We start from the raw sequence: 12,100 nt of genomic DNA on the forward strand, positions 1-12,100 counted from the left end.
CCAAAAAAATGCCCCAAGTGGGAATCTCAGTCAGTTATTAAAGTTAGGGTTAGGCTGCCACCTGAAACCAAACAGAGAGAAAAATAATTGAGACAATAACATGTTTTGTTTTGTTTTCTTTTCTTCAAACAATTTTTGTTGACTCCATTGAGAAAAATGCTGTTTAACTGGTAGTCCAGACACTAGCCAATCATCAGGTAATGAATTGAATTGTTGGCTGATCAGACACAAGAAGATGATGTGAACACAGAGGTGGGGCAGTTGGAGGACAGACATTATTGATGGATCCTCTTCAGAACATGTATAACCGGAAAAAGCAACTCTGTCCCAGTGAATGTGAAGCTATGTAGCCATGTCTGATTGGTATTTAATGGGTCAGATTCCCTTACTCCAATAAAGGAATACTTGGATTTATGTCACATTCCTTCTGACCTTAGAGGCATGTCACAGTCAACAAAATTGCTCTTGTGCAGTGTAATTATTGCCATAATACAGGGAAATGCAACAGACAGTTTGCTCACAGAAGGTTCATCCAAATGACAATGGTAATCTAATTGAACAGCACAAAAGCACTGTTAGAAAGATTAGAGACAGAAGAAAATTATATGCTATCTTTCACAACTTTAGGGCCCCTCAAAGCACTTCGCACCCAAATGAAGATAACAAAGTGTGGAGCTGGATGAACACAGCAGGCCAAGGAGCATCTCAGGAGCACAAAAGCTGACGTTTCGGGCCTAGACCCTTCATCTCTGATGAAGGGTCTAGGCCCGAAACGTCAGCTTTTGTACTCCTGAGATGCTGCTTGGCCTGCTGTATTCATCCAGCTCCACACTTTGTTAGCTTGGATTCTCCAGCATCTGCAGTTCCCATTATCACTCACACCCAAATGAAATACTTTTGACGTAAAATCGTAACTGAAAATTAGTAAATACAGGAATCAATTTGGGTTCACCCTCTGCCCCTCCAACACCCCCATGCCTCATCATAAAGCAATGAGATAAATGACAAACCCCTCTGTTTTTGTGACACTGATTGATGGATGTAAATATTAGGCGGGATACTGGGACAACACATTGGCTCAATGGATAGCACTGCTGCCTCACAGTACCAGGGACCTGGGTTTGATGCCATGCTTGGGCGACTGTGCGGAGTTTGCACATTCTCCCCATGTTTGCATGGGTTTCTTTCAACTTCCTCCCACAGTCCAAAGATGTCCTGGTTAGGTAAATTAGCCATGCTAAACTGCCCAGTGTCCAGGGATGTGCAGGCTAGTAGATTAGTCATGGGAAATGCTAATACAATGGGAAATTGTAGGATAGAGGCGTGGGTCTGGGCGGGATGCTCTTCAGAAGGTTACTTGATGGGCTGAATGGCCTGCTTCCGCTCTGTAGGGATTCTTTGAGCTGAGGATCAGAACTGCTTTGGTCACTTGGGCGTAATGTTATCCTATCATACCCCTGAGCATTTCAGATTAAACGCATCAACTCTTCCTCCCAGTATCGACTCCCCTTATTCAGGGAGTCATTTGGAAGTGAATTGACACCACTATGTTAAGGCCCTATATCATGCCATTTTCAGTGCAGTACTCAGGGAGTGTGGCACTGTCGGAGGTGCACATCAAGCTCCCAAAGACCATATCATTGGACCATTTGTTAGACTGTTATCGGCATCATGTTCTGACTGAGTCTAATCAATTCAAAGTGGTCACTGGCCTACTGCACCATTGTGGCATCTGGGAAACTCCACTTGGCCTCGCAGACCAAAGCTACAAATTCCAATCATTTCATTAGCAAGTCACTAATTACAAAGCAAAGCCAGAATTCTCTTGTTTTTCATTAAAACATTCGGGTATGAGTCACTGCTTTAAAATAGAGATCTATAATAATGCAGATTATTCAGTCCAAGCCCTCAATTAGTAGCACTATTACTATGGGCAACAGTCCAGATAATAGAGGGCTCTGAGGAACAGAAGGATCAACATAGCGACATCACCATGCCCTCTACCCTGGCAGACAAGTTTGGTTTTGTGCCAGTGGATGTTGGCAGGACTGGCACTGACATGCAAAGACAGCTCAGTCAATCTCTAATTAAAAAGGCATTCCATCCTCAAAGGGCAGCTTTTAGTCAGCCTGGACATAAAATTAAGAAACATCTGGGAAGGCCAATCAGCCTACTGTGTCTATGCCAGTCCATTAAAGGTAGGATACAATTATTCCCATTTCCCTGCAAAATTTCATTTGCCTTAATTATATATGCAGATTACCAGTGGATCTGTTTCCATATCTTTCTCTGGCTGTCCATCTCATTAAAACTTACCACGTAGAAAAAAACTTTGCACCAGGCCATGAGGTTCTTTTGCCAATTAACTTTAAACTTCTGATATGGTACAATATTCTAGAGGTTCCTAAAGGATGTTGCTGGGGTTGGAGGGTTTGAGCTATAGGGGGAGGCTCATTAGGCAGGGGCTATTTTCACTGGAGTGTCAGATGCTGAGGGGTGACCTTATAGAGGTTTATAAAATCATGAAATACATGGATAGAGTGAATAGCCAAGGTCTTTTTCCCAGGGGAGGTGAGTCCAAAACTAGACGGCATAGGTTTAAGGTGAGAGGGGAAAGATTTAAAAGAAATCTCATGGGCCACTTTTTCATGCAGAGGGTGGAATGAGCTGGTAGAGGAATTGGTGGAGGCTGGAACAATTACAACATTTAAAAGGCATCTGGATGGGTACTTGAATAAGTAGTCTTTCAAGCCATATGGTGGCAAATGGGACTAGATAGCATAGAATAGAAAAACAGAATCCCTACAGTGTGGAAACAGGCCCTTCGGCCCAACAAGTCCACACCAACCCTCAGAGCATTCCACCCAGACCCATTCCCCTAATCTGCACAAGTCTGAACGCAACAGGCAACTTAGCATGGCCAATCCACATAGCCTCCACATCTTTGGACTGTGGGAGGAAACCGGAGCACCCAGAGGGAACCCACACAGACACAGGGAGAACGTGTAAATTCTACACAGACAGTCGCCCAAGGGTGGAACTGAACCCAGGTCCCTGGCTGGTTGGTGTGAATGAGTTGGACCAAAGGGTCTGTTTCTGCATTGTACAACTCTATGGTTATCATTCTTTCAGCCTGAAAAGTCAGTTCTTAATCTGTTAAGATGTGACAAAGACATTAAAGGTGGACCGCTAAAACTAGGGCTACCTGGAGATGTTGGGGTCATGGCAATGTCACTGAACTAATAACTCAGGGTTAATGCTGTCAGAACAGGGGCTCAAACCTCATTTATGGTAGTGAATGTAACTTAAATCCAATTAACAGACTTTGATAATTGTGATATTGAACACATATTTTACTACACATCAGGCTACTTAACAAAAGCCCATTGTGTTGGGGGGTGGGGAGTATAATAGCATGCACAGCGAACTGGCTAATTTAAAGAAGTCCGAAATTTGGGAAAAAGGGGATATTTTCAGGATGGAACTTGTGGCTACAGGAGTGTCACTGGGATCAGTGCTGGGGTCACAATTATTTACAATATACGTTAATGAGTAGAATCACGGAAGTGAATGTATTGTAGCCAAGTTTGCAGAGAACACAAAATAGATGGGAAGAAAATGCAGATGGATATAGACAGTTTAAGTGAGAAACTTGGCAGATGGAATATAATGTGGGAAAATGTGATGTTATACATTTTGGCAAGAAGAAACCGAACATTAATTAACTGGAGAAGGACTACAGAAAACTTCAGCAAAGGAGGATTTGGAGAACTTTTCATATAAATTACAAAATGCTAGCACACAAATTCAGCTGGTAACAGGGAAAGCAAATAGAATGTTGGGGCCTTTAATTCAAGGGCAATGGAGTATAAAAGTAGGGAGGTTTTGCTAAAACTACACAAGGCACTAATTGCCTACTGAACACTGTAAACTGATTTTGGCCCCTTATCGAGTGAAAGGTGTAATGGCATTGAAGAAAGTTGAGGAAACTTTCACTAGTATAATCTCAGGTCTGGAAGGACTGCACTGTGAGGAGGGGTTTAAAAGAATGGGCCTGTACTGACTAGAGGTTAGAAGAATAGAGGTGAACTTATTGAAATATGTAAGATCCTTTACAGGGCCTGACAGGGTAAATGTGGAGAGGTTGTTTCCCCATGTGGGAGTTAAGATCACAGGGCATAATCTCAGAATAAGAGGTCCATCCAGTTAGAACACAGATGAGGAGGAATTTCTTCTCTCAGAAGGAGGTGAGTCCGTGGAATTCTTAACATAGAAACACAGAAACTAGGATTAGGAGTAGGCCATTTGGCTAGAATAGCTGTTCTGTGGTAGGTTCCACAACGTATCAGGCTAAACAAAACCATCAAATACATATTTCAGGAAATCTTCCTCCACAACAGCATTGCTAGTTTGATTTGTTCAATTTAAATGCAAATTCAATACACCAGTGATTATAGTAATGCATCTGATTTCTGGTTTAATGCTTTCTCCTGCAACTCCGCTACACATTGGCGGCCTATAGACAACCCCCCAACAATGTTTCCCACCCTTTGGTGTTTCTGCTCTCCCATTACACAGCTTTCACATCCTGACTTTCCAAGCCAATTTCTTTCCTCACTTTTGCATTGATTTCTTTCTTCACTAACTATACCACCATACCTCCTTTTTCTTCTGTTCTTCCTATTTAATGAATACCACTAGCTGTTCAATTCACATTCATGGTAACCCTGCAACCATGCAACATCATTGCAACTTTAATCATAATGGTTCTGAGGAAGAGTCACTCGACACAAAATATTAACTCTGATTTCTGTCCATAGATGCTGCTGGACGTGCTGAACTATTCCAGCAATTGCTGTTTTTGTTTCCGATGTATGGCAGTTCTTTCAGTTTTTATACCAAAACTATTATATTTATTTGTGTTGCCAAATCACCCACCTACTTTATTACCACAGAGGGCTACGGCTGTAGAGGCTGTGCCACTACGTTTATTCAAGCCCGACAGATATTTAATCAGCAGTGAAATAAAGGGTTAAAGAGAAAAGGGAGGAAAGTGGAGTTCGATATTATCAGATCTGCCATGATCTCCTTGAATGGTGCAGATTTAATGGGCTGAATGGCCTACATCTGTTCATCTCATGTCTTTACATTTCATTGATGGCTTTGAAAGCAGATTTCGTCCATGAATGTCCTTTAATTCAAGGATAACAATATAGGCCAGTGATATCCAAATCCCATCAAAGGGTTTTAAAACAAAAACAATGGCCTAGTGCTTGAATGAGGGTGGATATCGAACAGGATGACATTACTCAGCTCTTGAGCCTGTTCGGTAATTCACATAGATCACAGCAATTTCAGTATCATTATTGCTAATTGGTTAAAAGTAGTGAAAAGCAGATTAAACTGACCAACCTGCCTTGGCCCGAAATCCCTTTGAGAGACCTACTTAACAAGAAAAATGCATTGATAGAAATTGCTAGAAAAGCTCAGCAATGCTGCCAGACCTGCTGAGCCTTTGCAACAATTTCTGTTTTTATTTCTGATCGAAGACATCTGCATTAAAACTGAAAGAACTGGAAATGCTGTAAATCAGGAACAAAAACAAAGCTGCTGGAAAAGCTCAGCAAGTCTGACAGCATCTGTGAAGGAAAAACAGAGTTAATGTTTGGGTCCAGTGGAACTTCCTCAGTACAGATATAAGTTCTGAGGAAAGGTCACCGGTCCCAAAATGTTAACTCTGGTTTGTCCTTCACAGATGCTGCCAGATCTACTGAGCTTTTCCAGCAACTTTGTTTTTGTTACAACACCTGCAGTTCTTTCGGTTGTTAACAATGCATTGATTTCAGATTTTACAATTCAATGAAATCTATTCATGTACAACTAAACACAAGCCTCAACAAATTGCTTAAATGAAGCAAAAAGTTTCCCGTATCTTTACTCTGAATATTGTTCTCCAAGGGAAGATTGGTCTTTGATACGACACTGACCTTTCCTCTGCACAAACTGGGGAACTTCTCTTTATCCTCTAGGACAGTCTTCAGATTGGGTTGAGACCTGCGGTTGTTGTTTTTTATACTAGACGAGTTATCAAAATGAACCCCACTGACCACTGCCCTTCTATAGGAGGTGGACCTCAGCCCTCGGCGAAGCTGGCCTGGGCTCTCCAGGTCAGGGTCTGTATCTCCATCTAGCTCCAGTTTTGGTACAAGCGGGACATTAACCGTTTCGACCATGCTCTGCACCCGACGACTCCTTGTATTAAATTCCAGATTCTGATTGTTCTGATGATGGTTCTTGATTTTGATAGCCGATGCCAATTCCTTGGGAATGATCTGCTGTGTTCCATTCTTGAGCGAAACAGCACTGTTGGTGCTCAGCACAAGGCGCTGCTTATCGGGCGTTGGAAGTGAATGGGTGGAGGGCTGCCTCTGGAGCAAGAGGCAGCCATCTGGAGGGGAAGCAATGTTCCCGTTTTGGGTAGGAACATTGCCGTCCACTGGGAAATCTGTCACCAGGACACCATCAATTTGATGTGAACATGGCCTAGCCCTGCTGCGACGATTCAAAGACCTTGTATTGGGCGATTTGGGAATTGGCCTTCTCTTCCGCCATAGTGGTGTAATGGCAAGATTGGACAAGTCAACCTCACTTTCCTGATCCATCCCTCTCTGCTCACAGTTACACATCCGACTGGCAAAGATGGCTTTCCACTCCACAGGACTCCATCTCCCTCACTCTTTTAAGAACACGTTGTGGGCTGCAGTCATGTGTAGTCAAGTATGGAGTGGTCTTGTCTGAAAGTGGAAGAAAACATGTTTGAGCTTGACGAGTTGTGTTAAACATGTGGGATGTGCAGCAAGAGGGAGACAGAAAGTTACTCAAAAATAGCACTTACTCATGATAACAAACCCAAAAAGTGGCAAGGCCTTGCTAGTTGAAAGGTGTAAGAGAATCACATTAATTTTTCAATCTTTCTTGCTTCCAAAGTAAAATAGGATCTGATAATGTGGACAATGCATTGATCCTCAGTCTGCCGTCTTGGAGCAGTGACCCAAAAGTCACGGGTTCAAAATACACCAAAGCAAGTTGTGAAAATGATTTTCATAAGCATATAAAGGTATGGCCTGCCACCAGAACTAAACCACCTCACCAGCTGTCAGACTGCCACAAAAACTCAGAGTGCTCTCAAATCTCCTTACAGGAAGGAAAACTGTCAATTCAATCAATTCTGGTCCATGTACAACTCCAGTCAAGTCCTCTGAAGTGGCCCATCCATTTAAGAGTACAACGAGACCTTGATCAACAGGACCAGTGGAATGAGGACTGGCAGATGGAGTTTAATTTAGACAAATGCAAGGCGTGCATTTTGGTACAACAAAGCAGTTGTTGAGTGTTGTTGAACAGAGAAACATCAGAGTGCAGGTACATCGTCACTGGACAGGGTGGTGAAGGCGGCCTTTGGCACGTTGGCCTTCATTGGTCAGAACACTGAGCATAGGAGTTGGGACGTCATGTTACAGCTGTACAATGCATTAATGTGGGCACATTTGGAGTACTATGTGCAAATCAGCTCGCCCTGATATAGGAAGGATGTTATTAAACTGGAAAGGGGGCAAAAAAGATATACAAGGATGTTACCAAAACTGGAGGGTTTGAGTTATAAGGAGAGGCTGGACACACTGGGACTTTTCCCAAGAGCATAGAAGGCTGAGGGGTTATTTTACAGAGGTTTATAAAATCATGAGGTATATAGATAAGGCGAATAGCCAAGGCCCTTTCCCCAGGGTGGGGAAATCCCGAACTCGTAGACATAGGTTTAAGGTGAGAGGGAAAGATTTAAAAGATACTTGAGAGGCAATGTTTTCACAGACAGTGGTGCTTATATGGAGCAAGCTGCCAGAAGAAGTGATACAGGTGAGTACAATTACAACATTTAAAAGACATTTGGACAGGTACATGGATGAGAAAGATATAGAGGGTTATGGGCCAAATGCAAGCAAATGGAACTTAGTTTAGTTTAGGAAAGCTGGTCGGCATGGACGAGCTGGGCCAAAAGGACATTTTGTCCTCTATGACTCTTATAATTCTATTAGTTTATTTCATCTAATCCTTTCAAGACAATTACATGTTATATGGGAACATAGAACATAGAACAATACGGCACAGTACAGGCCCTTCGGCCAACGATGTTGTGCCGGCCTTTTACCCTAATCCTAAAGTCTATCAAACCTCCACCCCTGCCTTATTCTATCATCCATGTGTCTATCTAACAGCTGCTTAAATGCCCCTAATGAGGCCAACTCCACTACCCTCTCCGGCAATGCATTCCACAAGGGATAGGGAGAGGAAAGATTAAGTGAACTCACCTCAACAGAGAGTGACTTGCCTGCCCAGTATTCCTATCATTTTATATTTCACAGATAATCTCCCTTTCATTTCCCCCCCACTGGCTCTTACTACCACATTCATTTAATTAAGTGAATTGAAATTCTCCAGCTACAGTGGAGGGGCAGGGATCTGAAATCATGTCTATGAATGTATGTTGTTTTGATCTCTATTTGCTTTTCTTTTCAGTTTATGGGTCAGAAGCATGAAGAACTAAACAGATATAGAAGTTTTTTGTTTCAATTAAGCAGGCAAGAGGATGTCAGCATTGAACCAGATCTTACTCTGGTGAATGGTAGGATTTAGATTCAATTAATAAATCTGGATGTTGAAACTAGTTACAATAATCATGGCCATAAAAACTTCAAGTTATTATAAAGGAATTCTGCTATCTTTACCTGGTCTGGCCCAAAGCAATGGGCAGTACAGTGGCTCTGTGGTTAGCACTGCTGCCTCACAGCACCAGAAACCTGCGTTCAATTCCAGCCTCAGATGACTGTGTGGAGTTTGCACATTTTACCTATATCTGCATGGTTTTGCTCTGGTTCCCTCCTGCAGTCCAAATATGTGCAGCTTAGGTGGATTGGTCATGGGAAATGCAAAGTTACAAGCGATAGGGTAGGGAGGTGAGTCTGGTGTTTAGAGAGTTGGTGTGGGCTTGTTGGGCCAAATAGCCTGTTTTGATTCTATGACTCACTTTTCAATGATATCTGATACAGCCTGGTAAAGTACTCAGCTAAGTGGTAAATAGGGATGGGCAGCATTTTGGCCATGCCAGTCACACCCATGTCTCATGAAACATTTAGAAAAACCTTTCCAGTTTCATCCTTCTTGAATAACGAGACAATACCATTCATTGTATCTACCTTATCATCATGAGTCTGATGTAAAGCTTTATCTGCAAAATCTCTCAAGACGGCATTTTGAAGTCCCAGCCACTTATGTACACAATCTAAACTCTCACAAAACCACTTCACCACAAATGGAGAGTGTTACCCAATCAGCAAAGGCTGACCCATCCATCAAGCGACTATCAAAGAAAGTTGATGTTGCAGGTCAGGACCTTCTTCAGGATTGAAATGTCAACTTTCCTCCTGCTCTGATGCTGCCTGGCCTGCTGTGTTCCTCCAGCTGTACACTGTGTTATCTCTGACTCCAGTATCTGCAGTTCTTACGATCTCTGACTATCAAAGAAAGCCCAGTTTCAAAATTTCCAGTGCAGAAAGTTTACACATCAACTATCTATCTGTTTATATCAAAACATGTTCCTGGAATGCGAGTACCATGGGCAAGTCTGATTGTGCCCAAAAAGGTGATCGTGGACCCAGCTCCTGAAACTTTGGCAAGTTTTGAGAAACTACGACAGAGGCAATTAAAGTCAACCACGCCCAAAACTTAAACACTTCTTTGTAGTAGCTCAGCAGTTAGCACCACTATCTCACAGCATCAGGGACCCAGGTTTGCTTCCAGTTTGTGGGGAGTTTACACATTCTCCCTGTGTCTGCGTGGGTTTCCTCTGGGTTCTCCGGTTTCCTCCCACAATCCAAAGACATGCAGGTTGGGCTGACTGGCCATGGGAAATGCAGGATTGTAGAATGGGGTGGGATGCGCTTTGGACCAGAGTGGACCTGATGGGCTGAATGGCCTGCTTCTACACGATAGGGGTTCTATGATTTCTGAACGTAACATCCTTGCAGACAGAACAAATGACTTGTTCAATAATCAATAAAAGCTTACTTTCATAACTGCTTACAATAAAGGGTTTATAACATAAGCAAAGTTACAGAATTAAGCCGACTTTTTGATCAAACAATTCTATCTAACTTACACAGAAGAGGACATTCTGTTTTTTTTTAAATAGCTGTTTACTGTACTCTGGCGAAACCTTGAAATGCAGACAGAAAATTAACGTGGATAATCTACACAATTACTGCAATCCATATCCCATTACGAACTGGATCACAGCCTCCAGACTTAGACATTTACGAGAAAAAGGCTACATTTGTTCTGCCGTTAGCTTAATTAGAATCATCCCTTCAATGTTCCAGATAAGATGTTTTATTCTAAGAAAAAAGAACAAAAATTTGCTAATCTGCCGAAGGAAAAACAACGGAACAAAATCTCCCCTGGTAGTCTCTACAATAAATATTCGGACAAAGTATTAGGAAATTTGAGAATACTGACTCGGCAGAAAACCAGGTCGCGGTATCCAATTTAAAATGATCTATAGTTGGACAAGTGCAAAACTAAACCATTTTAGAGAAAACTGAACGATTTCGACAGCGCGAGAGAAACTCTGTAAACTGCTACATGCAACCTGCCGTCTGAAAAATGAACGGTGAATCTCCAGGTGTAAAGAGGAAGATGTATAAAGAAATAAGCGACCAGCTTCCTTCCTGGGGCAGAAAAAAAAGTGTAAGAATCTCCGTTTTCCCTCCGTTCCCAGCAGCGTTGTGAAAGTGACTTACCCCGCTCTACTTTCCCGCTGTTGCAGAGGCGTGTACTGTCCCGCAGTCCTTGAGCCAGCTTCCCATTGTATAAACTGCTGGGAGCACAGGATTTTAGTCCCACTTATAGTTCCCCCTCGTCCTCCTGCTGCATCTACCCTCCCAAAAAAAAGCTCCTGTCCGTTTTGCAATAACTCCAACCTCAGTCTCAGTTATGAAATGAGCTTCGCTGCTCTTGTGCGGGTTAAAGTTGCGATGTTGGCGTGTCGCTAGGACAGAGTGAGTGTGGGAGAGGGAGAGAGAGAGAGAGAGAATGTGTGAGAGAGAGAATGTGTGTATGTGTGTGTGTGAGAGAGAGAGAAATTCAGTGTTGGTCCAAGTTCAAAGTGACGCAGTGTCAATTCTGATTCCACCTTCAGCTCCCAACACAATGCCAATAATCTCTTGAAATCCTTTATCTTTTCCAACTTTATTTTTCAAACTGTTGAACTTCGAGAATTCTCCCCCCACCTCCTGAAATGGAAAGCCCTGAAATTGTCCTTGAAGTAGCGCCTTCTGGTGGATTCTTTCCGAATAGGTTCATCTATTCCTGGTTCTCCATAGCGCGCACCAATTCGACTTAACTTTTTTTTAAAAAAGTTCAGGCAGGTTATGATACAATCTGGGGCAGATCGGACTTGACTTTAAACATTCTAGTCCAGAGGTATGGACACTTACCGCTGTGTCACTAGACCCATCCAGCTCAGAGATCAGAGATAATGGGAACTGCAGATGCTGGAGAATCCAAGATAACAAAGTGTGAAGCTGGATGAAAACAGCAGGACAAGCAGCATCTCAGGAGCACAAAAGCTGACGTTTCGGGCCTAGACCCTCTCTGATGAATATAATGGCCTGCTGTGTTCTTCCAGCTTCACACTTTGTTATCTCAGCTCAGCTTGTTTATTGCTGCCAGACAATCACTTCTTACTTTGAAGATCTGTCATTATTTCCTCTCTGGTTATTTTAAAATAAAATCTCCACCTGTTCAGCAATATTAAAACACGCTGGTGGAGCAGGTCGGACTTGAAACCAGGCCTCCCATTCTGGAAGGGGGAAACACTACCCCTGTGCTACAAGAGCCCTCTGTGTACAGACTTGCCTTAGAGTTAGATTTGACTGCAAACCCACTGCTCTACATTTTCGAAGTCATTCTGCTGCATCCCTATATAGTATGATTGGAATGGCGACAACGCAGGAAGAGGCTATTCAACCACTCAAATTGGTGCTGG

The 12,100-nt window shown here is 42.7% G+C and overlaps 1 protein-coding gene across 3 annotated transcripts in view; it reads right to left on the reverse strand.

Moving 5' to 3' along the window:
- LOC125457382 (rho guanine nucleotide exchange factor 26-like) overlaps positions 1 to 11,293 on the reverse strand; it is a 195,735-nt gene extending 184,442 nt beyond the window's left edge. For 2 of the 3 annotated variants that reach the window (XR_009446682.1, XM_059651205.1), the window contains exons 1-2: positions 10,854 to 11,293; positions 5,988 to 6,794 (exon numbers count right to left, since the gene is read on the reverse strand). Coding sequence is in view for 2 of the 3 variants with exons in the window: in XM_059651205.1 (XP_059507188.1) it covers positions 5,988 to 6,686 (699 nt within the window). In the remaining variant the exon portion in view is untranslated. The remainder of the gene's footprint in view (positions 1 to 5,987; positions 6,795 to 10,853) is intronic. The other variant, XM_048541525.2, reaches the window with a different exon arrangement.
- Between the last annotated feature and the right edge of the window lie 807 nt (positions 11,294 to 12,100).

The sequence above is a fragment of the Stegostoma tigrinum genome, chromosome 14 (genome assembly GCF_030684315.1).
Source record: "Stegostoma tigrinum isolate sSteTig4 chromosome 14, sSteTig4.hap1, whole genome shotgun sequence".
Taxonomy (NCBI): Eukaryota; Metazoa; Chordata; class Chondrichthyes; order Orectolobiformes; family Stegostomatidae; genus Stegostoma; species Stegostoma tigrinum.